Source organism: Petromyzon marinus, chromosome 36 (assembly GCF_048934315.1).
Source record: "Petromyzon marinus isolate PM22_M1 ecotype Great Lakes invasive population chromosome 36, UKy_Petmar_22M1.pri1.0, whole genome shotgun sequence".
NCBI classification, from domain to species: Eukaryota; Metazoa; Chordata; class Hyperoartia; order Petromyzontiformes; family Petromyzontidae; genus Petromyzon; species Petromyzon marinus.
Window position 1 is genome coordinate 12,554,673 of NC_133702.1, and position 27,452 is coordinate 12,582,124.

A 27,452-nucleotide genomic window follows, 5' to 3' on the forward strand; every position below is an offset into this window, starting at 1 on the left:
TCTCTAGCGGGGGTTCTCTAGCGGGGGTTCACTAGCGGGAGTTCACTAGCGGGAGTTCTCTAGCGGGGGTTCGCTAGCGGGGGTTCACTAGCGGGAGTTCTCTAGCGGGGGTTCGCTAGCGGGGGTTCACTAGCGGGAGTTCTCTAGCGGGGGTTCGCTAGCAGGAGTTCTCTAGCGGGAGTTCTCTAGCAGGGGTTCACTAGCAGGAGTTCTCTAGCGGGGGTTCACTAGCGGGAGTTCTCTAGCGGGGGTTCGCTAGCGGGGGTTCACTAGCGGGAGTTCTCTAGCAGGGGTTCACTAGCAGGAGTTCTCTAGCGGGGGTTCTCTAGCAGGGGTTCACTAGCGGGGGTTCGCTAGCAGGAGTTCACTAGCGGGAGTTCTCTAGCGGGGGTTCACTAGCGGGGGTTCGCTAGCGGGGGTTCTCTAGCGGGGGTTCTCTAGCGGGAGTTCTCTAGCGGGAGTTCTCTAGCGGGAGTTTACTAGCGGGGGTTCGCTAGCGGGAGTTCACTAGCGGGGGTTCACTAGCGGGGGTTCGCTAGCGGGGGTTCACTAGCGGGGGTTCTCTAGCGGGTGTTCTCTAGCGGGGGTTCTCTAGCGGGGGTTCGCTAGCGGGAGTTCGCTAGTGGGGGTTCGCTAGCGGGAGTTCACTAGCGGGGGTTCACTAGCGGGGGTTCGCTAGCGGGGGTTCACTAGCGGGAGTTCTCTAGCGGGAGTTCTCTAGCGGGGGTTCTCTAGCGGGAGTTCGCTAGCGGGGGTTCGCTAGCGGGGGTTCACTAGCGGGGGTTCACTAGCGGGGGTTCGCTAGCGGGGGTTCGCTAGCGGGAGTTCTCTAGCGAGAGTTCTCTAGCGGGAGTTCTCTAGCGGGGGTTCACTAGCGGGGGTTCACTAGCGGGGGTTCGCTAGCGGGAGTTCGCTAGCGGGAGTTCACTAGCGGGAGTTCACTAGTGGGTGTTCTCTAGCGGGGGTTCGCTAGCGGGAGTTCGCTAGCGGGAGTTCACTAGAGGGAGTTCTCTAGCGGGTGTTCTCTAGTGGGGGTTCTCTAGCGGGGGTTCGCTAGCGGGAGTTCGCTAGCGGGGGTTCGCTAGCGGGAGTTCACTAGCGGGGGTTCACTAGCGGGGGTTCGCTAGCGGGGGTTCTCTAGCGGGGGTTCTCTAGCGGGGGTTCACTAGCGGGGGGTTCGCTAGCGGGGGTTCACTAGCGGGTGTTCTCTAGCGGGAGTTCTCTAGCGGGAGTTCTCTAGCGGGAGTTCTCTAGCGGGAGTTCACTAGCGGGAGTTCTCTAGCGGGGGTTCACTAGCGGGAGTTCTCTAGCGGGGGTTCGCTAGCGGGGGTTCACTAGCGGGGGTTCTCTAGCAGGGGTTCACTAGCGGGGGTTCGCTAGCAGGAGTTCACTAGCGGGAGTTCTCTAGCGGGGGTTCACTAGCGGGGGTTCGCTAGCGGGGGTTCTCTAGCGGGAGTTCTCTAGCGGGAGTTCTCTAGCGGGAGTTCACTAGCGGGGGTTCTCTAGCGGGGGTTCACTAGCGGGAGTTCTCTAGCGGGAGTTCTCTAGCGGGAGTTCTCTAGCGGGAGTTCTCTAGCGGGAGTTCACTAGCGGGGGTTCACTAGCGGGGGTTCGCTAGCGGAGGTTCACTAGCAGGGGTTCGCTAGCGGGAGTTCTCGAGTGGGGGTTCTCTAGCGGGAGTTCTCTAGCGGGAGTTCTCTAGCGGGGATTCGCTAGCGGGAGTTCACTAGCGGGGGTTCTCATGCGGGGATTCGCTAGCGGGAGTTCACTAGCGGGGATTCGCTAGCGGGGGTTCTCTAGCGGGAGTTCACTAGCGGGGATTCGCTAGCGGGGGTTCACTAGCGGGAGTTCTCTAGCAGGGGTTCACTAGCGGGAGTTCACTAGCGGGAGTTCTCTAGCGGGAGTTCACTAGCGGGGATTCGCTAGCGGGGGTTCACTAGCGGGAGTTCTCTAGCAGGGGTTCACTAGCGGGAGTTCACTAGCGGGGGTTCTCTAGCAGGGGTTCACTAGCGGGGGTTCGCTAGCAGGAGTTCACTAGCGGGAGTTCTCTAGCGGGGGTTCACTAGCGGGGGTTCGCTAGCGGGGGTTCTCTAGCGGGGGTTCTCTAGCGGGAGTTCTCTAGCGGGAGTTCTCTAGCGGGAGTTCACTAGCGGGGGTTCGCTAGCGGGAGTTCGCTAGCGGGGGTTCGCTAGCAGGAGTTCACTAGCGGGGGTTCACTAGCGGGGGTTCGCTAGCGGGGGTTCACTAGCAGGGGTTCGCTAGCGGGAGTTCTCGAGTGGGGGTTCTCTAGCGGGAGTTCTCTAGCGGGAGTTCTCTAGCGGGGATTCGCTAGCGGGAGTTCACTAGCGGGGATTCGCTAGCGGGGGTTCTCTAGCGGGAGTTCACTAGCGGGGATTCGCTAGCGGGGGTTCACTAGCGGGAGTTCTCTAGCGGGGGTTCTCTAGCGGGAGTTCTCTAGCGGGTGTTCGCTAGCGGGGGTTCGCTAGCGGGAGTTCGCTAGCGGGGGTTCGCTAGCGGGAGTTCACTAGCGGGGGTTCACTAGCGGGGGTTCGCTAGCGGGGGTTCACTAGCGGGGGTTCGCTAGCGGGAGTTCTCTAGCGGGGGTTCTCTAGCGAGAGTTCTCTAGCGGGAGTTCTCTAGCGGGGGTTCACTAGCGGGGGTTCACTAGCGGGGGTTCGCTAGCGGGAGTTCGCTAGCGGGAGTTCACTAGCGGGAGTTCACTAGAGGGAGTTCTCTAGCGGGTGTTCTCTAGCGGGGGTTCTCTAGCGGGGGTTCTTTAGCGGGAGTTCGCTAGCGGGGGTTCGCTAGCGGGAGTTCACTAGCGGGGGTTCACTAGCGGGGGTTCGCTAGCGGGGGTTCACTAGCGGGAGTTCACTAGCGGGGGTTCCCTAGCGGGAGTTCACTAGCGGGGGTTCGCTAGCCGGAGTTCTCTAGCGGGGGTTCACTAGCGGGGGTTCACTAGCGGGAGTTCACTAGCGGGGGTTCACTAGCGGGAGTTCTCTAGCGGGGGTTCACTAGCGGGGGTTCACTAGCGGGGGTTCTCTAGCAGGAGTTCTCTAGCGGGGGTTCGTAAACGGGGTTCTCGAGTGGGGATTCACAAATGGGGTTCTCGAGCGGGGTTCTCGAGCGGGGTTCTTGAGCCAGGTCTTTTAGCGGGGCTCACGAGCAGGGTTCTCGAGCGGGGTTCTCGAGCGGGGTTCTTGAGTGCGGATCCGCGAACGGGGTTCTCGAGCGGTGTTCTCGAGCGGGGTTCGTGAGCGGGGGGTCGCGAACGGGGTTATCCAGCGGGGTTATCCAGCGGGGTTATCCAGCGGGTTATCCAGCGGGGTTCTCGAGTGGAGTTTGTGACTAGCAGGGGCCCGGTTGCTAAGCGGCGGCGAGACTGTCGTCGAGGAGACGAATGTGGCAGAAACCTCACCGGGGTGCGTCTGGTGGGCCCGACCGCGTTCCGACAGAGACTCCCGCGGGCATCGGCTGTCACGCGCTTGTCGGCTTAGACTTTTTTTACTCGTTATATTTTTTTGTGTTGTGGCGCAGTTGTTTTATTACCGACGGAGTGGCATCACAAGCCGCTCCGCGCAAAGGGCGGCGGGCGTGCGGAGCCCTCGGGAAAAGGGAGGCGTCTGGCCGATCTCGACCGCTAAACTATTATTTGTTCCCTGTAAAAGGGCCGCTGGGGATGGTCGTGGTTTTTTACAAAAATAAACAATGCATAAATAGAGCGTGCCGCTCGACGATTAATTTGGCAGCGGCGACGGCCCGGGGATCGTTGAACGCGCGCACGGACGCACGTGCACACGCACGGACGTACATGCACACGCACGTGCACACGCACGGACGCACGTGCACATGCACGGACGCACATGCACACGCACGTGCACACGCACGGACGCACGTGCACACGCACGCACGTGCACACGCACGGACGCACATGCACACGCACGTGCACACGCACGGACGCACGTGCACACGCACAGAAGCACGTGCATACGCACGTGCACACGCACGGACACACGTGCACATGCACGTGCACATGCACGGACGCACGTGCACACGCACCGACGCACATGCACACGCACGCACGTGCACACGCACGGAGCGGCGCAATTTAGGCGGTGCCAAGCAATCGCATGGTCGCCGCTCGTTATGGAGATTCAAATACCGCAGGCCGCCCTGGTTATTCCTGCAGTTGATAATAATAACCACTATTTTCATTAAGTGGCTTTCACATTTAAGTATCTCAAAGTTAAGGTCGGCGAAGCTAAGTTAACGTCCATTCACAATCGTGGGGAGGGCGGGCGGGCGGGCGGGCGGGCGGGCTCAGATGTTCTCTGGCTGCGATCTGCGGCGTGAGGAGCAGCCGCGATGGACGTGGGAAGAGGAGGAGGGGTGAGACGGAGGAGGAGGAAGCTCCGCCCATGGCCAGTGCGCCGGGCCAGAGATTAAGTTAGACGTGAGGTGGGAGCGCTCTTTGTATAACAGCGCAAGCTATTATGTATTTGTATTATGTATTTGTATTATGTTCTGTATGTATTATGTAACGTTCTTACCCGCCCCTACTGGACATCTGTGAAAAAGAGCTTTATAGCTCTTTGGATTCCTCCAGTATAAATACATTCATTGATTCTGATTCTGTAAATTCAACTCCTTCCCCTTGACCGTAATACCACCACCCACTCCCGATGCTGCTCAACACACCTCTCAGTGTCGTCCACCGTGGTTATACAGCCCAGCTGGTTTCGATATTCAGCGACAACCACTTCAGGAGCAACGGAGTAGTGTCTCATCGCTGTGATGTCTCCTTCATATTTGCGGATTGGGGCATTGCGTCGTTACACGTTGTACGATCTGTTTTGGATGACCACAGTCGCATACTCAAGAGTTTGGAATTTTCGATTTGTACTTCAGGTATCCGCATCTACTGCTATGGTTTGTGCAGTGGATGCGGTTTAGGATGGACCGTGAGCTTTGGGTCGTTCACAACAAGATGTTTGTTCGTGAGTTCTTTTTAACTCAATTCAGCTTTTCAAGCTCCATTGGCGTTCAACTTACATTGTTGAAGGCTAAGCGCACGGGTCCAAAAGGACTTGTGTGACTTCAAGCGTTATTAAAGTCCCGATGAATGTGAAGGCGACCGTTTTCCTCGATTCGCAGGACTTCCCGGAGAGTTGCAGCGTTGCGGCGGATGGGTCGGGGGGGAGATTTGTGACGGCACGGGCAGCCAAGGTGTTTGGCGCCGACTTGAGGGTTCCAGTACCGCACCGGTGACACGCAGGTTGAACGCCGCAGCTTGCCGTAGGGGACGTAATTGCGTTGCGGTGGAGTGACGGTTTAACCGTTGTAACGCACTGAGTGAGATTGTCGCGAGCTGCAACCGGGGCGCCGATTGTTCTCGTGTCGGCTCGCTCGCCACCGATCCTCGCAAGGGGAACCTATCGATTAGATACGCGGCGGCGTTTCGCATGAAACTGCGTCGGACGTCGCCAGGACGAGACGCAGGACGTCAGAATAGCCGTGTCACCTGACCTTGATTCCTTAACAAGTGTCAGGTCGACGTAGCCCTTAAGGGTTTGGGACACATTCCTGCAGACGTAGCAAGATCGGAAATCACTGTAATCCTCCAAAATGCTAAGACACCCATTAGCAACATCAGCAAGGATGAGCGCATTGAGCTTTCTCAACTAAAAAAGAGAGATGCCATAGTCATCCTCTCAGCCGACAAGGGCAATACCACTGTCATGGACAAAACCACTTACAATAACAAAATTCAGGACCTACTTAATGATGGTAGCTATACCAACATCAATAGAGATCCCACAAACCGCCTGGTACAAAAACCAACAGTATCATCACTGATTCGACATCTTTAATCGAACCAACCAAGCGGCTTTCCTTATAACCCTCTGCAGCTTGACCGCCCAGATTTTATGGCTCACCAAAAATCCATAAAGAAGGTACACCACTCCGACCTATCGTCTCCACCATTGACTCACCCACCTCAAACTGGCCCGATTTTTGTTAGAGATCTTACAAACAATCACTGGTAAGACCACCTCAGCTGTACTCAACTCAGCTCACTTGGTATCGCTAATTAAGGACTTCTCCCTATCTCCAGGTGATTTTCTTGTCAGTTTCGATGTAGTCTCTTTGTTTACCAAAGTCCCTGTGCTTGACACCATTGCAATAATTTAAGATTTGGTCCAACAAGGACTAAATGTTGATGTACTGGCCCTAGTTAGACACTGCCTCACCAACACTTACTTCACCTGGAATGGAACATTCTACAAACAAGTTGAAGGTACCCCAATGGGTTCTCCCTCATTTCCAGTTGTAGCCAATGTTTTCTTGGAAAATTTTGAGACAGATGCCATCCAGGCATCCACCCTACATCCTTCCTTGTGGAAGAGGTACATAGATGACACGTTCGTCATCTGGCCACATGGCCAACCAGCGCTGAGCCAATTTTTCAACCACATCAATTCCATACACCCAGCCATCAAATTCACCATCGAGGTGGAAAAGGATGGCAAGTTACCAGATGGCTCAATGGGACACTGTCTACAGGAAAGCCACCCATACAGATGCCTACCTTAAACCTGACTCCCACCACCATCCATCCCAGAAGAATTCCCTCATTAAAACTCTACACCATAGAGCTCGATGTATTTCCGACCATCACCACCTAGCCAGTGAACTGGAGCACGTACACCAAGCCCTCAAGATGAATGGATATTCGTACTATACAATCTGTAAAGCCATCACCTGCAACTGTTGGGAAAGAACCATCTGAAAACCCAATCAAAACCATCACCTTGTCATACATAGCAGGTGTTACCAACAAGATTTCCAAAACCATGAGCAAACACAAGATCCAGGTTCGATTCAACACAGTACATAATATTCGTGATCTGATCCCATCTGTGAAGGATGTGATCCCTGACATGCAATACCCCGGTGTCTACAAAATAAGCTGTGGTTGCGGCAGTAGTTACATTGGGAAAACTAAGCAACATGTCTCGGACCGTGTTCATGAACACAAGGCAGATCTGAAACACGGTAGGACCAATACCTCAGCGGTGGCTGATCATTGTTTCAATGCCGTGGGCACACACGAAATAGATTTTTCCAAGACGAAGGTACTCTGCAAGCCCACTGGCTATCAACAAAGATTCGTTCATGGAGCCATCCAGATATATAGACACAGACACAATTTCAAGCGAGAAGATGGATACAAACTGAGAAATCACTGGAAGGATGTGATCAACCAGTTTAAGTCATAACTGGCTGTGATGTTTCCGTCCTACCTGCCGATGCTAGCGGTTATTTCCGTCTCTCTGAGTTACATACACGCTAAATGTCTCACTAACACAGCCACCGTTGCTCCTTTTCCTCAATGTGGTGTTGTCCCTCTTTTTTTTGAACGAGCTGGATGCCTCACTAGCACAGCATTTACATTGACATGCTAATCTCTCACAATACAATGGCCACCTCCACAGCTGCGTCATTGTCGTGGAGGTACGTCACCGATCTTACATTGACATGCAAATTCCCTCTCTAGCCCCGCCCACTTACCCTTGGGCTGAGCCTATATAACTTCGTGCTTCAGCAGCTCTCCCGCTGTATTTTCTCTGGCCTCGGCAGCTCTCCCGCTATATTTTTTTCACCTGATGACGATTGCTTGTGTTGCGATCGAAACGTCGTGATAATTGTATTATTTTTTCCTATCTACGTGACTTTACCGAACGACGCTGCCCCAAAATAAAAATAAAAAGTTTTACGCAATCGGCAACGTTAAATTTATTTTAATGGTAGCGGTGACAAGTTTTGTCAGTCGTTCAGGTCTCGCCCAATAATCAACTATGAATCTTAATATTTTCTGCAATGACCTGTGTGTTAAACATCATCATCCTGAATATACATTTTTATAGTTTATATATATACATAGGGGGGGAGCCCTCATAATCTTGCGATGGCACCATCTGGAAAGCAAATTATAGATTTACCTTAAAAAAAGGCCAGAAAACAACAACAATCACCACCAGCACTCGACGACCGCACTGTGTCATGGTGCCCCGTGATGGTTTATGCCGCCAAAGTGAATCGAGTGGCACGTGACCGTCATCACAGTGACATTGTTTACGATGTCGTGCTCGTTACACACAAAGTGCTTTCCGCAAGTGCACCACAATGGGAGCATTAACCGTCACGCAAAGTCCCGGTCATTCTCGCAGCAGCACTGGCTTTTGGCTGACCGTCGAACAAAGACGGTCGCATGCATCGCGTGACGTTTTCAGGTGCGCTTCTGTGGCCGTCTGGAATGCTCTTCTTTCTGTATTAGGAAGCCATTGGACCTATGCACTTTTTAATGTAAATTGAAAACTAATTTCTTAAAAAAAATAATTTCTATTTAGTTTGTTGTCCATCCCCCCCTATTGTTGGCTACATAAGGTGCAAAAGAAGGTACACCAATACCCGCCTTTCACCACTAAGTGATGGTGACGTCACCAGGGTGCCTGTGCCAGGCCAGGTGCACTTTGAGGCCTCGTGAAGTGTTGAAGGCTCGCTGATGGGAGGTCCCGGGACAGACCCAGGTTCCATGGATTGACTGACTGAGATGGCTGGCAGATGCACCAGCTGTACCCCCGACTCTGATAACGTACACACATACATATGATCGAACAACCGTGAACTGCGGTCGGTCTCGGGCGCTAAGCAGGTGTCGAGGCTGGATAACACCCGGACGTGCGGCCACCACACTGGGCATCCATGAAAAAGAGCTTCATAGCTCATCGGATTCTTCTCGCGTAAATAAACATTCTGATTCTGACACGTCGTTGTCATCACAGGGCTTGGGGGGGAAAGGGTTGGTGGTGGGGTCACTCATTTGCAAGAGTAACCCTGGAGAATTGGTCTGCCAGTAGGGGGACAATGATTAATGCCGTGTGTAGAATCTCAATTTGAATCATTGTGCGGGGTGATTTTTGGAATTCGGCAAATTTAGACCCTGACCCCGGCACACAATGACTCGTATTACCATAGTTGTTACAGCCACGGTATTAACCAGGGCAGCCGCTGGAGATTCGAATCGCGAACCTCTATGCATTACCGCCTGACCTCACCACTGCCCTCAAAAACAGCGCTGCGCAACGCTCCGTCGCGCCGTGCTTGCGTGCTTCCACGTCTACGCTCCGCACCTTCAGCGAGCCGCACCGAGTTGGACAGAGAGGTCGGGTCTCATGGAGGCGGCATAGAGTAGGGCTGTGTCATGATGGTTGACGTTGAAGCTGGCTCTGATGGTTTTGTCAAGAGGGAGAGCGTGGGGGGTGGGGGGGGGCGACGATGCGGCAATCGAGGGACACCGCGCAGTGCTGGAGGTGACACGGATACCGCTTTTTCCACCGCACAGCTGAGCCACAGTGGGGCCACGCCGAACCAGCCCAGCTTCGCCTTGCTCAGGAGGTGCCGAGTTGTTTTATTCCTCCGCCGCAGAACCCGAAAACTGCCGCCGATGTCGCGCACATCGGGGACGCTTCCCCGCGTATACTGACCACCGATGCAAAAGTGCTTCCAGAATGGTGAATACCGGCGCTAGCTCGGCTTGGCTCTGAGCCAGATTCAGACGTCTTCTTGGTTCTGGCTCGGCTCGGCAAAGTACTCGTAACCGCGAGGGAGCCCCGCCGCGTCGGCACGGCTCGGGTGTGCCGGTGGAAAATGGGCGGCGGGAGGTGTTCCGAGAGCTGACCGTGCCGCACTCGCCGTGTTCCCGCAGACGGCACGGAGCAGCAGACGCGCGACCGGCAGACGGGGAGCGACGTCACCGACTGGCGGCTGCCCCTCGCTGTGGTGTCGTCGCTCACCTGCCTCTGCGTCATCCTCCTCATCGCTCTGCTCATCTACTGGAGGTGCATCCGCTCCCTCGGCACCCACCCCCACACACACCTGGCACGCGGAGCTCAGCGTTGAGCTCGTGCCGGCGGGCGCGGTTGCCTGGGTTCGATTCCCAACTTGGGCAGCCACCCTCTCTGTGTGGAGTTTGTGTGTTCTCCCCCTGTTCTGCAGAGTGATGTGTGTGCGATGGTGTGGGGGAGCGGTAGTGCAGCAGTGAGCGCGCTGCGCTACGAATCCGGCGGCCCGTGTTCGAATTCCGCTCACGACCAGCACCGGTGATGATTATCTGAGCCAGTCCTGGGCCTCCCTTAGTACCTGGTGTGTTGTCTAAACATTGCCACTGGGGAGACTAATGCGGTCGGCCGTAGTGCTGGCCACCCACCCCCTCGTGTGCCATGGCGGCCTTCATAGGTGCTCGCTAACAGCACTTGCCCCAACAGTCTGTTAAGGCTATACGGGGGATCTCTGTCTGTGTGTTGGTGAGTGTGTGTGAGTGATGTGTTAGTGAGTGTGAGTGTTTGTGAGTGATGTGTTAGTGAGTGTGAGTGTGTGTGAGTGATGTGTTAGTGAGTGTGAGTGTGTGTGAGTGATGTTTGCATGTTCTCCCCTTGTTCCGCATGGAATTCCTCTAGGTTCTCTGGTTTCCTCCCATAGCAAAACACAACCACTGAATAACTGCTATTAGCCAAAACACCCCATTACTGAAAAATTACCTGCTAATGACTCAATTAGGATCAACACACAACTTGGCAGGACCCTCTTGAAAAACAGTATTGAGACTCAGTGAGGTTTTTCCTGAGTAAACGAGCAGAGTAATAAATAAAAACCAAAAAATATCATCCACAAACTCACTGCGGGGGGTCTGGGCGGACACAGAGGCCAGTCACGGTTGCGCAGCCCTCTCGAGTGTACAGGCAGTGCAACTGTACCGCTGGCCCAGGGGGACGAGGAGGGCCCAGGCAATGGGGAGAGTGGCCAATCTTCATTCCTGGCACCGGGCGAGCGGTCCTTTTTTTTCTCGCCGTGTGTGGCAGGCACACGCACGCACTCGCCCGCGCACACGTGTGTGCGTGGAGCGACAACCATCATTGCGTGAGTAAAACAAACAGGGAGTGTGCGTGGTGAGGACACGCCGGGGGTTCGCCACGTACTTCCACGGAAAGGGCGATTCCTCGCATGGATGTCCGCGGTGCCGCTTTTTCATTCCTCCTCCTCCTCCTTCGTCCCTTCTCGCACCTCAATTGAGGCTGCGCCAAGGGATGCGGGCTGGCTCCCGCAATCTAAAGGTTAAGAGATCACTTATTTGCGTTGTTAATATTCCCCACATAGATCACACTGTGAAGTGCAATTTCTTTGCTAGTTTTATTGCCCCGTGTTTGCCCGGCGTGACGAGTGAGCAACGCCTCCTTCCCCCCACAATAAAACAGGGAGCCCTGCGTCCTCCCCCCTTGTCCGCCAGATGCCCCCAGATTTATTTTTTTGGTGGGGGGGGGGGGGGCACAAGGAGGGAGTTGGGCTGGGGGGGCCTGCTATAACTACCCCTCCCAATTCAGAATGTTTAGAATCAGAATCTTTCTTTAGACTGGAAGAATTCGATGAGATAAGAAGCTCTTTTTTCACTCATGTCCTGTAGGGGTGGATTAGAAAGCTACAACAACGAATAATAACAAAAAACGATGGGAGTGCACAGAATAGGAAGTCTGAGGAAGTGACGAAATAAAATAAATAAATCGATAATTCATTAAATGCTAATTGCATAAGTACATTAATTCCTGTTTCAACACCAAATGCAATCTTGGGCAAGGCAGCAAAACAAAAACAGTCCGAGACCACACCAAGACAACACACAAGACAACACACAAGAGTCCCCACAATGACATTGCACTATAAAAATAAAACTATCGGTATGTGGGTAAGGATCAAAGTTACCTTAGCAAATGTGGTTGTATCCAGGACTAATCTTCTGCTTCAGAATATGATGTTGAGGGAGGAAACCAGCTTGTCCCTCAACGTTCTTGGGATAAGTTTAAAGGCAATTAGATGGATGCCTTCGATTTGTTGGGGTTTGACAATTTGGTTAATGAATGAGCAAAGCCTAGCACAGATTCATCAACTGGGATTGTGTGAACAGGGCTCAATGTAGGTTTCATCTCGCATCTATTGATATGTGATTGGATTTTAAGTAGAGGTCACAATGGTGAGGCCTGTATGGTACATCCAGTGCAGATCGAATAACAGAACGATAGTTCAGTGATTCGTTAGTAGCAGATCTGTGAGCAGCGTCACAGTAGTCAAACTGTGGTAGAGTGATAGCTTCAACAATTTGCAGGTGCAATCGATTGAGAAGACAATGTTTGTTTCTGTATAAAACACTATTTTTTTTATTTGATTTTCTTTGAGATGTGATCAATATGGGGTTGGAATGTAAGTTTTTAATCAATCAGTAAAACCCAAGCATTTGAAGCACTCCGTTTTTTAATGATATTGTTGCTGATATCCGTAATAGGTGAAGAGATTGAAACTCGATTTTTGTTTTGAGAAAAGAGCATGGTCTTATTTTGTGGGCGATTAAGGAGCAATTGTAGTGATGGCAATCGATGTGGAATTAGTTTGAAATCCTGTTGGAGATTCGGTTTGACTTGGGAGATGTACCGGATACTAGCATGACAGTGTCATTCGCAAAGAGATTTAATTCTGAGTGATTCAACTTTAGTCCAAGATTGTTTAAATATAATAACAGATTTGGACCTAGCATGAAACCTTGAGGGAACACCCTTTGTTATTTTAATATTTGTTGACGAGGTGTTATCACACGGTTGACAATTTGTGTGAGGGGTTAATAATTGGGACCTGCCACAGCCACACGTGCAAATGCAGGTAACTAATCCTGTCCCGTGGATGACAATGTCTTCATTGATAGTAGCTTTTTCAGTACATACAGTTATGGGCCATCTCACCATTGCCTGGGCCCTCCTCGTCCCCCTGGGCCAGCGGTGCAGTTGCACCGCCTGTACACTCGAGAGTGCTGCGCAACCGTGTCCGCCCAGACCCCCCGCAGTGAGTTTGTGGATGATATTTTTTGGGTTTTTGTTTACTACTCCGCTTGTTTACTCAGGAAAAACCTCACTGAGTCTCAAGACTGTGACTTTCACTAAAACATTTTGGGTTGGTGTATGCAGAGGCGAGTGATGTGAACGGTGGTGAATTTGGAAAAGGATAATGCCCTGCCGATTCAAAATGTGAATTAAATCCATTGACGATGTTTTTATAACAAATCCTCCCAGACTTTCTCACGCCCCCCACTGCAGGGGGGGGGGGGCATCAAGCCGAGCTGCCCCCCCCCCCCCCTCCGGGGGAGGGCGGTGGGGAGCACAGAATGGAAATAAAAATGTCAGGCGTGTAGTTTTCTGGAGGGGTGGTGGGGGAGCGGTGACACCACGTCGTTCCGGTGCGCCGGAGCGGTTGGCAGTGGCGGCGCCGATGCCCTCATTTCCGAAGCGGGAAATCTCTGCCGTGAGGACCGTGGGGGCCGTGGTGGCCGTGTGGGCAGCGTTGTTGCTCGGCTTCAGCGCCGCAGGGAGGGCCACGTGGAGACGTTTGTCTGTCCATTCAAATATTTCACGTGGACAATCCCTTGGGATGGAACATCTCCTGTGCAACACACACACAGCCAACACACATACTGATACACACACACAGCCAACACGCGTACTGACACGTACACACAGCCAACATGCGTACTAACGCGTGTACACACAGCGTGTACACACGCATAGCGTCTATACCGACTGCAAATCTGTAACTTACACGGTCCGCATTCGTACAATGAACGTCGCACCTTATCAAATGCACAAAAAAGTGAACGATGATGCGCACGTTATTAAGCGGCGCTCACACGCCGCTGGTTCTTGCCGACTGGAGCTGCCGGCGTTTAGGGCTGAACGATTTGGGGAAAATATCTAATTGCAATTTTTCTGACAGATATTGCGATTTTATTTGCGATTACATTTTTTTAAATCAAGCTAAGGTTCAATATTCACTGAACAATTAAGTTAAATAAAGAAAGTTATAATAATAAAAAAGAAAACAATTCCAAGAAGAAAGTAATAGGACTTTTCAAATCGCAAAAACTGGCAGCCTTTGCGATTTGATAATCGCATTGTTTCAAATTGCCATTTAGATTTGAAATCGATTCAATGTTCAGCCCTACCGGCGTTGCCCACGTTGATTGCTGCGCGAGAGAGCTTTGATGGGAGCGTCGAGACGAGCCGAGACTGGCGGAGGGGGGGCTCCACGCCGAAGAAGAAGAAGAAGAAGCGGCTTTGTGAGTGAGTGGGTGGGGGGAGTAAAACAAGCCGTCCAGCAACCCGGACAGTAGATCCACACATCGGCACATCACATCCAGAATACCTCTCGCATTGGCCATTAGTAGCGTGCCACCTGCTCCAGTCTACCAATGACCCAGACAGTAATTCCGCACCCGGCACACCACATCCACAATACCTCTCACGCTGGCCACGAGTAACGTGCCACCTGTTCCGGTATTACAGCGACCCGGTAGAGTACCCAGTGAGAGATGAATCTCCCGGGGGGTTAACGGTTTCACTCCGCCCGACCAGGTGATGTTTTGTGCGTCCCAGAACCACGACGTGGTCCAGGAATCCATTCTCTTTTGCAGCGAACGCCATCGCGACTGCAGCGGCCGCCAGCCGATCTGGGCAGCAGGCGCGCGATTCGCTCAAACCCTGCCACCGTGCCCTGATGTTAATACAGCGGACATTTCATCTGAGCGTATTGTCGTGTCTACGATCGTGTCGCTCTAGGATCGTGTCGTTTTAGAATGCTGTGCAATGGCACGATTAGCTCTGACGGTTGTTACGCGGCAGCTAGGGGGATACAAAAAAAAAAGTTTGCCTGCTGGGTAGGTCGGCGGAGTCAGCGAGTCCGAGGTCGTGACCGCAGAGGTCACGTGAACCCATCGGCACGAGGAATCCGGCTGGCCACCCTGGTCATTACTGTGGGTGCTTTAACCACAGACTACTACGCGTCGTCTGCTTCACAGTGGATGTGAATGATTCCGTAACATCAATCGAAAAGAGGCAGCGTGTTGTGTGTGCCGGCAACAACATTGCCCCCTAAGACGGACAGTGTCTGCGGCGCAGAGCGGCGGCTTCTTTCACGATGATCGCCCCCCGCACTACGGGAACTACGGCGCCAATGATAACGCGCAATTATCGAACGGCGTTATTACGCGCACTGAAGGAGCGGCATTTAAGTGGTGCCTCGATACGGCGGTGGCACTGCTCCGCTCCCCCCCCCACCCCCAATCGGCAAAACACCTCGAAACCAGCGCTGAATCAGCGCTAATCCGCTACCCGAGAGTGATCGAGCCGTCGAGTCTGGAAGACCCAACGGGGGGCGGTCGTCGTGATGAAAAAAAAACTAATAAAACTATTTTTTATTTTACCAGGTATGGCCCCACTGAGCTATATAACAATTTTTCAAGAAGCGACCTGGCTATCACAAATGGTAGCTCAACCCAATTGGCTTATCATCACGTGGAAATTTACAGCAGCCAAATACTCTCTAAACGCATGATGTAGATGCTAAACGTGGAGGGGAAAACCAGAGGATCTGGAAAAAAAATCCACGCGAACACAAAGAGAGAGATACCGCAAACTCCAACCCACAACCTTCTGTATACCAGGCGAGGTAGTTAACATCTCGCCACCGTGGCACATCGTTTCTGCCAGCGCGGCCGGACTTGCACCCTCCCAGCTTCACAGCAGCACCTCCCCCTCTTTGTTCTCCCTTTCCCCCCCCCATCCCCGCCTATTCTTTCTCTATTCGTCCCGGGCGGGAATGAACCCCGAAATCAATCACCCGGGAAATGTCATTCTGCAGATCGGCACCACCTGCTCTCCGCGAGGAGCTCGCAGAAGCGATGAGCCGGCGGTTCTGGGCGCGCGGTGCGAAGGGGGGGGGGGCCGAATTAGGCGGCGGCGGGAGCTGCGAGGTCACGGGCGGGAGGCGGGGGGGGGAGGGTGCCCCCTCCCGCCCCCTTCCCGCCTTACCTCATTACCCTTCTCGCAGATTACCGGCAGCGCCGCCCCCACGAGGCGCCTGCGCTGAACGCGCCCGCACGGTCACAACAGGTTTTTTTTTCTTTTTTCGGAGGGACGAGCAAGGGGTTGAGCCTGGCTGGTACTTGGACGGCCGACTGCTACCAACACCACCAGGGCTTGCCAGGTGTTGCGGGGAGTGCGAGGAGTGGCCAGGAAGTGGCACTGTCGTGTGTCATCACCCGCTCGCGTGCAACAGCAGCGCGGTGCTGGGTTTTCCCCGGGTTCTCCGGATTCTTCCTCCTCCCCACGTGAAGCCAAACTCTCACCCCTCGTGCAATTCACAACCGATTGTCCCAGCATGGCAGCAGCCCTCTTACATCCTGTCCTGCAGAGTCAGCGGTTGAAATTCCCCCATTCTTATGATGGGTGGGTGAGGGGCAATCTATCCATCGTACGACCACTTTCCCCACAAAGTGGTACTCATTTCACAGTGAAGATGGGCCGATTCAACCACCCGATCCGGATCTGACCTCACGACCTTCTCATTGTGAGCCACTCACTCTCCCGTCGAGCCGCGGTCCTGGCTCAGCGGCACTGAAGCTGGGAGAGGTCACCGTGAGTCGGGGCCATCGTCGATTATAAACAATGCCCCTCCTCGGGGTCAGAGACTGGGCGACCCCCCCCGCCCCCCCCCCCAGGGCAAGGGCAGGGAGCTGGCGGCAGGACGGCCTACTGCCCGTTTCCCACTCTACCGTTCCCCCCGGAGCGACGCGGGCAAGTGACGTCCTGGACCTTGAGGGGCGCTCCTGGAGGACGGCGCCAGGGCCGGCGGCACTGCGCGGATTTACACTCCCCTTCTATTTGCAGATGGCGGCTTAATTAGGGCAATTACGCCTAACGACCGCCAATTTGTTTCCGATTTGCGGTGTTGTCCTGCAAGCGACGGTGGGAAATACATCGGGGGGGGGGGGGGCGGGGGGGGGAGGCGTGACAGGGAGAAATGGGCCCCACTACCGGCGTCGCGCTCCTGGCGGGGACACAGGGCGATGGGGCGCACCTTGCCGCGATTGCCGAGAGGGCGGCGGCCTCCAAGGCCTCCGCGAGCGCTCCCGCCGCTACGCGCGTGGCTTGCGTCGGGTCCGGCGGTGGCCCGTCCGGCGACGGCTCTGATGCACGGCGCTCTTCCTCCGCACCGCCCGCTTCGTCCGTCCGCACGAACGAAGCTCGCTGAACAGCGTTCCAGCGTCGTCGCGATTTTCCTTCCCGCTCATGCCCTCTCACCACCACCATTAACCTCCTTCGGCTCAATTCCCTTCACTCTGGCAGCAGCAGCAGCAGCAGAGCGGTCCCCTTGTGGTTCGCGCTCCCCGTGCGCTGCGTTGTTGATGTTTCTCCTCGCTTTTATGGGGGGCGGTGTAGTGTAGCGATTAGCGCGCTGCGCTGCAAATCCGGCGTCAATTTCCGCTCCTGGCCAACACCAGTGACGATTATCTGAATCGGTCCTTTGCCTCCCCTAGGTCGACTCAGCCTCAAAATGAGTACCTGGTGCGGTGTGTAAACATCGCCACTAGGGAGACAAAGGCGGCCGAGCGTGTTGCTGGCCACCCACCCCGTCATGTGCCGGTCTTCATAGGTGCTCGCTAACAGCACTTGCCCCAACAGTCTGTTAAGGCTGATGGGGGGATATTTACCTTTTGTGTGCGGTGTTTGGGTGCACATGTGCGCGCGCGCCTGTGCGTTAATGTGTGTGCACGTGTGTGTGTTTTGTACGGGGGGTGGCGAACATCTGAATCTGTCGTGCGCCTCTGCTCGGTCAACCTCAGCCTTAAATGAATACCCGGTGCACTAGCAGCACTTGCCCCAACAGCCTGTGAGAGGCTACAAGGGGGATCTTTGTCTATGTGTGTGTGTGTGTATGCATGTTACGTCTAATCCGGTGTGCCAGCGAGTGCCTCCTGGCCTCTCACGGCTTCACGCGATTCTCTCTCCGCTCAATGACTAACAGCTGCGCTGTGCTGATGAGACACATTAACGTCGTTGCCATTACGAGCATATGCCACTGAGGTACGTGCGGCATGTCCACGGGAGATGCGCGCGTGCATGTGTGTGTGTGTGCGTGCGCGTTCTTGAGTTTCGTCGCTGGTGTGTGTTGATGAGTTTAAATTCTGGTCACCAATCCCGGGCCTCCCCTAGGTTGAGCGCCTGGTACAGTGTGTAACCGTCACCACTGGGGAGACACAGGCGGCCGGGCGTGGTGCCGGTCACACCGCCCCCCTTCGATCGCGGCACGCGTCTCAATAGGTGCTACTCGCGAACAATACTTGCCCCATCGGTCCAAATGTCTACACGGGGTATCTTTGTCTTTGTGTGCCGGCGATTGCAGGAAGTGTTTCCAGACGGCTCACCTCTACATCGACGACATCAACTCCCCCCGCGTCGTTCCCCCATCCTCCCTGCCCTTTCTCCCCTTCCCAGGTACACCACACACACGCACACACGCACACAAACGCACATAGACACACACGGATGCACACGCACATGCGCACACACGCACAGCCACGCTATTCATCCTCTCTGCTCCCTCTCCTTTCTGCTCTCTCACCCTCTCCCTGTGCTCTCCTCTCTGCTCTCCCCGTCTCTGTTGTTCCCTCTCCTCTCTACTCTCCCCCCTCTCTTTGTGCTCCCTCTTCTCTCTGCTCCCTCTCCCTCTCTCTTTGCTCTCTCCTCTCTCTCACCCTCTCTCTATGCTCTCTACTCTCTGCTTTCTCTCTTCTCTGCTTTCTCTCCGCCTCTGTCTGTGCTCCCTCTCCACTCTGCTCCCTCCCCTGCCACTCGCTCCCCCCCCCCCATCGCCCTCCCTGATCCCTCTCCGTCTGTCTCTCCCTCAGAAGAGGTGGATGGAATCCCAGTCAAGCAGTTTCCAAAACACGTGGCAGATCTCCAAGCCAGTGGATCAGGATTTGCATCTGAATTCGAGGTTTTTGTTATTCTCCATATTTTTTTTTCCTAAGGAAACATTGTTCGATCGTAAAGCATGTGCATTTTTTTATCTGGCGCACGCAATACTGCATTTGAAAATTATACACTTGCCAGTGTGTACGTGTGTGCGCGCGTGGGAGAGATCTGGACACAGTCCCATCAGTGAGCTCCTCCGGCAAGCGAGGCTGCGTTGGCTGGGTCGCGTAGCCTTCATGCCCATCTACCGCATGCCCATGCTGGATAGAGGAGAGGGGCCATTGCACGGGTTAGAGACGAGATGGGCTGATGTGGTACAGTGGGATGTGGAGCTGAGTGGACTTGCTGATGACTGGTCCCAGTGATGTCAAGATCGGCCTTTGTGGAGGAGACTCGTTGAAGGACGCTCCTGGGAAGTGCCAAGCACGGGTTCCCTTTGACGCTCCTGGCCAATTGCACGCAGTCGCCCTCCCGAAAAAACGGAGGGCAGAGGAGTGACCTCACAGCAGTGAGTGGATAAAACATAGCGACGTAGCACAGTGGGGAGCACACGGGGTGCATCTACCAATCATCCAAGTCGGTCATCCCATGGCACCTGGGTCTGTCCCTTCACCTGCCAACAGCGAGCCGTCCACACTTCACGTGACGGCCTAACACTGCACCTAGCATGGCACAAGCGCCGTGGTGATGTCGGCGCCACTTAGTGGCGAAGGGCGGCTACTCTTGCGTTGTTCGTGTGTCTGGATCCGTTGTGTCTCCGTGTCTTTGCGTTGCTTAGCGGCTGCTGTTGCTGTACGCGTGTGCCCGTGTTGCCGTGCGCTGCAGGAGATCGAGCGCAGCACTCTGGACTTCGGGATCCCCACCGACGACGGGAAACAAAAACCTCGCTACATCAGCAACATGGCCGCCTGTGAGCTCTGCCACTCTCCCTCACTTCCCCAAGGGCGTCTTGGGAGCAGCGCCACGGGTGCCTGGCACGTGGGATAGATCTGACGCAATAGCACTCTATAAAATCATCATCATCATCATCAGCAGCAGCAGCGATAACAACATCATCGAACGGCATCAGTATCATCAGCAGTAGCAGCATCATCATCGTCTTTGCCATCATCATCGCCGTGCAGCCATATCACGTTTTTATCCTGCACTGTGAAGTATGGTCAACTCGGCCCCACAGCCCAGGTGGCATGGGGGATGTCCTCATCCAGCAGTGAACTGACAGTAGCACTGTATATGTACCTATATAACAATTAAAACAAATGATGGTGGTGGTGGTGGAGAAGATGACAATCTTCCCGTGTTCTCCACTGTGGTGCATGGAGAAGAGTAGGGAGAGGTGCATAGGAAACTCTTGAGCCTGGACCTGAACAGGGGCCAGGGAGTAAGGAGACAGCACAGATGGCTGGGTGACGGTTGTTGCAAACCATTGAGCAGCAGAGGAGAAGAAGGAGCGACCCCACCGCACAGGCTCAAGGTCGAGGGCCTTCCAGAGATTCCTGAAGACTCTGGACAGCCTTCAGATTCATCAGTGACAACAACAACAAAAAGCAGGCCCAGTGTGGGGTGCCCTGTTTTGTGTGAGAAAGGGTCCCCGGGATACAAATTGGTCCCTTCCGGCCCCTCCTCTGTGGTTTCTGTCGACGGCCCCTGCACCGTTTGGCCAGCGCTTGCGGAGGGAGTTATTTATTTGCAAAAGATCCTTCCCAGCTCGGTCGAGCTGTGCATGGGGGCGGGGGGGCGGGGGGACAGGGGCGGGTGAGCTGGGGGGCCGAGTGATTGCAAAATAAATCTTTTACAATTCTGCCCGCGACACCAACGCAAAACGTACAGAGAGTCCCCCGACCTCGCAGCTAGCGACAGCGCACCCACGGGGGGGGGGGGGGGGTTGGGTCGTTCAAGGCCGCGGAGAAGATGCATCCTTGAAGAAGATGCATCCTCGCCAAACCCGGCCGTGCCATTCCCGCGCGGCGCGCGACCACGGCGGAGGGCGAGGACCGGAACGGAGTCCCCCCTCACGCGAGCGCCGCGCGTCAACCCACATGGGTGGCTCGGCTGCCATGTAAATCCGAGCGCGCCCACGCACGTGAGCGAGCGTGCGCTGAGTTTAATCGCATTAACGAGCGCTCCGCTCCACTGATCGCACACAATAAATAGCGCGGAATATCACTCCGCGTGCGGCTTTTATCGCCGTACATTTTAGCTGCGGCTGTTAATCACGGAGCAGTCTCGCGGATGCGGGGTGGAAATCCGACAGTTGGCAGTGCGGCAGTGGATTCTCACAACCATCTGCGTGGTTATCCCCTTCGTTTGGGCGATGGATTTTCTCCAGGTTCTCCACTTTGCTCCAACACACGAAGCAAAACTCTCAGTCATGGAATTCGTCAAACATAACTATGTAGCAGGACCATCCTGAAAACAAGACTGTGTTCCAATCAGATGCAAGCAAGTAAGATTGATGGAACCGGTGCTGGACCGTGAATAATGGAGACAAGCGTGGAGAGGCAGTGCATTGATCATGGCTGATGATGATATACTCTTAGTGTTTGCGGGGCAAATTCTGGTCACCGACATCGGAATGTGGAATTTTCAGCACCGACTCAGGACCATCACTTCCAATGCTCGTTCGAGCAGAGAGAAGCTGCGGAGTAAATTAGGATGAGACAACGGCCTATGACGATGATGACGACGATGATGACGACGACGACAATGGACGATTGATGATTCAGGGTGGTGAGTGAGCACAGCGGTAGCACGTTTGCCGCTCATGGCAGGCCGCCCTGGTTACTAATGTGGGTGTACGAACCGCAAAGTACTGCGCGCCGCTTGCTTCACGGCGGACATTCCAGATCCTCCTTGACGCCATCCGAAATGAGCCGGCCATCGTGTGCCGGCGTCATGGTCCAAACGACCCGCAGACTTCATCCCACTGGGATTCTGCGCAGCGAAACAACCGCAGACTTGCAAAATGCAGCAGGGTCTTCCCTCTTGGTGACCGAGCCCTACGCTGCTGTGAGATTGACACAAATATCAGATTCACAAACTCGTTGTTCAATGATCATTATTGACAACGACAGATGCGTTGAGATAAGTGGACAGCAAGCTGGCAGGGCGCAGGCAATACTGGCAGGACTCGGGGCAGCATTTAGGAGTGTGCTTCGCTCCTGCCCGTGGGCAACGCTTACATCACTTGCCCCAAAACTATGATAAGGTTTTACGGGGGATCTTTGTGTGTCTATCGTGGGGGGCGGTCGTTTCATGGTTAGTGTACCGCGCTTCTAGTCCAGCGACCTCAGTTCAATTCTCGGCCGCTGCCATCACCACTGATATTTTTCTGATGCAGTGCTGGGCCTCCCCTAGGTCGAATCAGCTTCAAAATGAGAAGCTGGTGTGATGCATCAATATCGCCACTGGGGAGACAAAGGTGGCCATCAGTGCTCGCTAGAGGGCATTGGATACATGTGGTTTCTTTGTCTCTCTCTTTGTGTGTCGCAGATGACCACACACGCGTGCGTCTACGCACCCCGCCAGGCCGCGACGGCAAAAGCTCGGAGCTCATCTGCGCCAACTACGTCGATGTACGACGCACGCACGCACGAACGGACGCCGCGTTGCATAAGACGCGCGGGCACACACACACAATGCGTGGAGCGCGGTTAGCTGTACGCGAGCTGAGAGTGTGTGACCCTCGCCCTCCACACTCTGCGGCAGGGATTTAACCGCCCGCGAGCGTACATCGCCACGCAGGGACCCGCGCGCCCCGCCTTCGCCGACTTCTGGCAGATGGTGTGGGAGCAAAACGTGGGCACCATCGTGATGCTGTCCGGCCCGGGCGAGAACTTCGCCGGCAAGGTGAGAGAGGCTCGCGACACCACGCCCGCCCGAGTTGGCCGCACCCAGAGGACACGGGGCGGCCACTACCCGCGCCCGGCCACACCCAGGCACGCGGGGGGCCCCCGGCCACACCCGTTCACCCAGACGCACGGGGCCTGGCCACATCTGCCCCGGCCACACCCAGACACACATCCAACCGGCGACACCTGCTGGCCCGCACCCACCCAGGCCATACCCAGACATGCGGGCCCGGCCACACCCATCCGGCACACATACAGAGATATGGGGGGGCCACACCCAGACTGCCACTCCCAGACCCACAGGGCCTGGCCAAATCTGCCCCGGCCACACCCAGACACACATCTCAACCGGCGACACCTTGTGACCCACACACCAAATCCCGCCACACACACACGGGAGTGGGGGGGGGGTATGTGACCCGGGGGTACCGGCCACACCCAACGCAGCCCGGTCGTGTGGCCCGCACCCTTCCTTGCACAAGCAAGGAAGGGTGCGACGTGGTGCCGCTCGGCAGCTAAGAGGCTGCGCGACGCGGTCAATGCTAAATGTTTGCCGAGCGGCTGAGCAACGGCACGGTCCGCTTTTGTGCGTCGTGTTCGTCAATAACGCCGTTCTCGGTGAGAAAAGGGACAACAACAACAAGAACAAGAAGAGCAATGGCCCTTCGTGAGTGCGGGGGCCATTGCTTGAAATGCCATCCATTGTGCGTTTTGTCTATTTCCCTTTTAGGGTCACGGGGCGCTATCGCCCGAGTGTGTTTTTGTTGTCAGCGCGCCACTGCCCACGCAGGGACAAAAAATAAAATCGTTCGCTTTGTTTATCGCGCATTCTGCTCCAGCTATTGTCCCGGGTTGAACCCACGACCCCCTGCATACCAGGTGAGAGAGTTGACATCCCCAAGCCACCGTGGCAGCCCGTCTAACCGCTCGCTGCACTACCGCTTCCCATCGCAAACACACACCGACGTACGGTACACACAGAAACACCCCCCCATGCCCTCCCCTGTCAATGTTATGGAGCTGATGCAGACTCACCGTGGAAGCTGAGGGTGTCAGCCACTCGGCAGCGGTTCCCGGTGGCTGCTGGGTAGATTACAGAAGGACCCGCGAAGTCCTCCCTGCTCTCCATCGTGGGTGAGAGGCGTTCCCCTGCTCTGTGGCTCCACCGAACCGACGCCGACCGCCGTTCTGCTCCCGGCTCGCGGCCGAGCCCCGCTGACCGTGCGGTGACGGCCGCCGTGCATTGGCGACAATCGGTCCAGATGGAGAAAAAAAAAACACGGACTCGAGCATTTCAGGATCTTTTGGTACAAAATGTTGCCAGGGGTCTCTTCTCCACATCCGAACGTCGTGGGGGTGCCCAGATGTCCCGCGATAGCGGCTGCTCACACCCCCATCATCACGCTCCGAGTCTCTAGAACCCCCCCTCACCCCACCTAAAGAAGTAAAATACACTGCAAGGTCAGGTTTTGGATTTTCCAAAGGTGGTGGGGTAGGCTTAGCGGGAAAAGGGCGCGCCATTGTGTGCCGTGAAATCCGATGTGGCAAGTTTATTATCGGCTTAGGGGCGGCCTTGCTGCGGAGTGAAGGGCGGGCCGCGGTGGGGGCCGCGGGGGAGGCCGCGGGGCGGCCACGGTGTCGGGGTCCTCGTGGCACGGCAGGACGCTCCCTCCCCCGGCGGCGCCACGTGCCAAGCGCTCGCTGCCGCTAGAAGAGCTCCTGCCGTCCGCGCCCAGAGCGGCGATTGTGTGCCCCTGGGGTGCCTGTGTGTGGGTGTGCCTCTGTGTCCCCATGTCAGTGTGTGTGTGGGTGCGATGGGGAGAGGTAGTGCAGCGGTTAGCAGAGGGACGCCACGGTGGCTAGGTGATGTTATCTCCCTCGCCTGGTATCCAGGAGGTCGTGGGTTCGATCCCAACCCTGACGCCTGTATAATCGGATATTCTTAGATTAACATAGCGTACGTGCATAATGTACGTACATAATGCGCATACATTATGTATGCACATTATGTATGTTGATTACCTGCGAATAACCCAACTAATAATAGATATCCATTGTAATTTTTTGACTTTATTAACCCCTCCTCTTGTCTTCACACCTCATTGGGTCACAGTGACGACATCAGATTTACCCCCTCTATTTAAGATCAAAACAGGAGGATCTCTCCATGTCTGAATCTCCGCCTGGTGATGCTGGTTGTTGTAATTACCGGCGACACGACACCTCACGGTACTCTAATTGTAAATGTTGTTTGTTTACTCTCCAACACAGAGGTTAGTGCTGAACTAATCACTAATCGGCACGTTCTGTTTACGTGACAACCCTTACTAATTGGCCGTGTCGGGTGGTGGCGGGTATAACGACATCTTTTTATTTACGTGATCTCATCCAAAAAACCTGCATGTTCTCTCTGTCGTCGCGTGGATTTTTCTCCGGTCCTCCGGTTTTTCCCTCCATATTTAGAATCAACAACGTTTAGAGTATTTGGCTGCTATAAATTCCCACGTGATAAGCCACTTTATTGGCGCTATCATTTGTTGCCAGGTCGCTTATGAGAAAGAGCTGTATAGCTCAGTGGGCCTTAACTGGTCAAATAAATGTAGTTTTAGTTTTTCGATTTGTACGCTACAAACCCAGCGACCCAAGTTCGATTCCCGCTCACGGTCAACACCGGTGACGACTGTCTGAAACGGTTCTGGGCCTCCCCTTCGTCGACTCAGCCTCAAATGAGTAGCTGGTGTGATGTGTAAACATCGCCGCTGGGGAGACAAAGGTGGTCGGCCGTGGTATTGGACACCTACCACCTCGTGTGCCGTGGTGGCCCTTCAAACGTGCTACTCGCTAACAGCACTTGCTCCCACAGTTCGTTAAGGGCTATACAGGGGCGTCTTTGTGTTTGCGATCCTAAACCCGCATGGTGCTGCCAAAAGATGTGAGGTTAAAGCGTCAAAAGTGATTTCCTGCTCAAATGAGCGTTAAGTCGCTTGGTTCACAGTTGATTGCGCTAATCACTCTGCCACCGCTCCACCCCTGCACTCCTGCGTTTCGATATATGGACTTGTGGCCTTGGGAAGCTGCTCTTGGAGCAGAGCGTTCCTTTTTTCTCCACGCGAGATTTCAATCGAAAATATATGACGGGAGGGAATTCCAAAGTGGAGCGGTGAGAGAGAAGAGACAGCGGAGAGAGAAAGAGAAGTGACTTGCAGTCTGGTGATTGAGTTCATAAATGAGTATGTGAGTGGGTGGGTGAGTGAATGGGTGGGTGGGTGGATGAGTGAATCGATGAGCAAACGTGTAGGTGAGTGAATGGGTGGGTGGGTGGATGAGTGAATGGATGAGCAAATGGGTGGGTGAATGGGTGGGTGGGTGGATGAGCGTGTTGTTGTGACCTGCAGTGTGGGATGGTGGCGGTGGTGGTTGAAAGACGGTGTCGATTATGAGACGGGAACGGTCGGTATCTGGTACACCGGGCGGGGAAACAACTAGTCAAAGTTCACGGGAAGAGTAACTATTGTGGTAGTAGCGATAGAAGAGTGATAAGGAGGCGAGTGACCGCGAGTGACTCAGCAACAAGGCAAACGCTCGGTGTCCCAGGGGGGCGGTCCAACGCCGGGAAGGAACCACGAATTCCCGTTCGCTAATTTTTGGTGATATTTAATTATTTAGTCTGATGAAAGCGGCCTTTGTCCCGCGGGCGCCTTCCTCTCTCGCCGCTGCGTGGTCACATGACTCCCACGTGGTGGCATTTCACCCCCCTCCCGGCCGGCATGGAGCGGCAGTGTTTAATTCTTCACGGCGTGCTGTCGTCCGAGTTAAATTATGTTTTAATTTTTTGTAACCTCGGTTGCGGTCGAGAGTAGCGGGACACTTTTTTCCCAGGCTCCCCGCGGTTGTTTTGCCTCTCAGTGTCACTTCGCCGCTCGGTCTGCTGTGAAGCGCTTCTGGGTGAGCGGCCGTCCTCTTGACCTCTGATCCCATCTTGAACCTCGCCCCCTCTGCTCCCACCTTGAACCTCGTCCGGGCTGATTCAGTCTAGCGACGACGTATCCAGTTATTTGAGCGATCGGTTGCACTACTGATTGTTCGAGCGATCGTCAGTTCGATTGCTCGACAAAGAAAAGTCTCGCCTCTGTTTCCCATGTGTGCTGCTGGACGGGACGTGCTGGGCAGGACTCGGGGTTTTTTCACCTTCAATAGGCAGGCTATCAGGGGCGTCCACCATTTTCACATTGTAACCTTCACTCGAACAATGGACTGAATCGTCCCGGGTGAACGCTTGTCACGACCAAGCCACGATGGGGTGCTTTGTGGGCAGTGACTCACAAACCGCCGCCATTAAATAACGATGCTCCATTGGTGCTCTGCTCTCCAGCACCGCTGCGGTGTCTGCGCGAGCCGCGTCGCCAGGGCCATCGCCGCCGCCACCACCACCACCACCATCGCCGCCACCACTGCCACCACCACCATGGCCGCCACCACCTCCGCCACCACCACCATCGCCGCCACAACAACCACCGCCACCACCACAGCCGCCACCACCTCCGCTACCACCACCGCCTCCTCCTCCACACCAACATAATTCATATTTCACCAGATCATTTTCGTTGAGACTTCCCAGCGCAACTCCGGCTGTCCCCCCACCGCTCGCCACGGTAACGCGCGGCGATGGCATCTCTGTCTCTCTCTCACGTGG

The 27,452-nt window shown here is 54.9% G+C and overlaps 1 protein-coding gene and 1 long non-coding RNA gene across 3 annotated transcripts in view; one reads left to right on the forward strand and one right to left on the reverse strand.

Annotated features, from left to right (window-relative positions):
- LOC116949266 (receptor-type tyrosine-protein phosphatase gamma-like) overlaps nt 1-27,452 on the forward strand; it is a 574,019-nt gene that overhangs the window by 444,853 nt on the left and 101,714 nt on the right. Inside the window, exons 11-16 of one of the 2 annotated variants that reach the window (XM_032966362.2) lie at nt 9,770-9,902; nt 18,337-18,428; nt 18,842-18,930; nt 19,734-19,818; nt 22,401-22,483; nt 22,617-22,757. In XM_032966362.2, the coding sequence (XP_032822253.1) occupies nt 9,770-9,902; nt 18,337-18,428; nt 18,842-18,930; nt 19,734-19,818; nt 22,401-22,483; nt 22,617-22,757 (623 nt within the window). The remainder of the gene's footprint in view (nt 1-9,769; nt 9,903-18,336; nt 18,429-18,841; nt 18,931-19,733; nt 19,819-22,400; nt 22,484-22,616; nt 22,758-27,452) is intronic. The other variant, XM_032966363.2, reaches the window with a different exon arrangement.
- On the reverse strand, nt 11,637-25,036 carry LOC142930096 (uncharacterized). Its single transcript, XR_012946061.1, has 2 exons — nt 23,795-25,036; nt 11,637-13,539 (listed from the first exon to the last, which is right to left on the reverse strand). It is a non-coding gene; the product is annotated as an uncharacterized LOC142930096 (long non-coding RNA).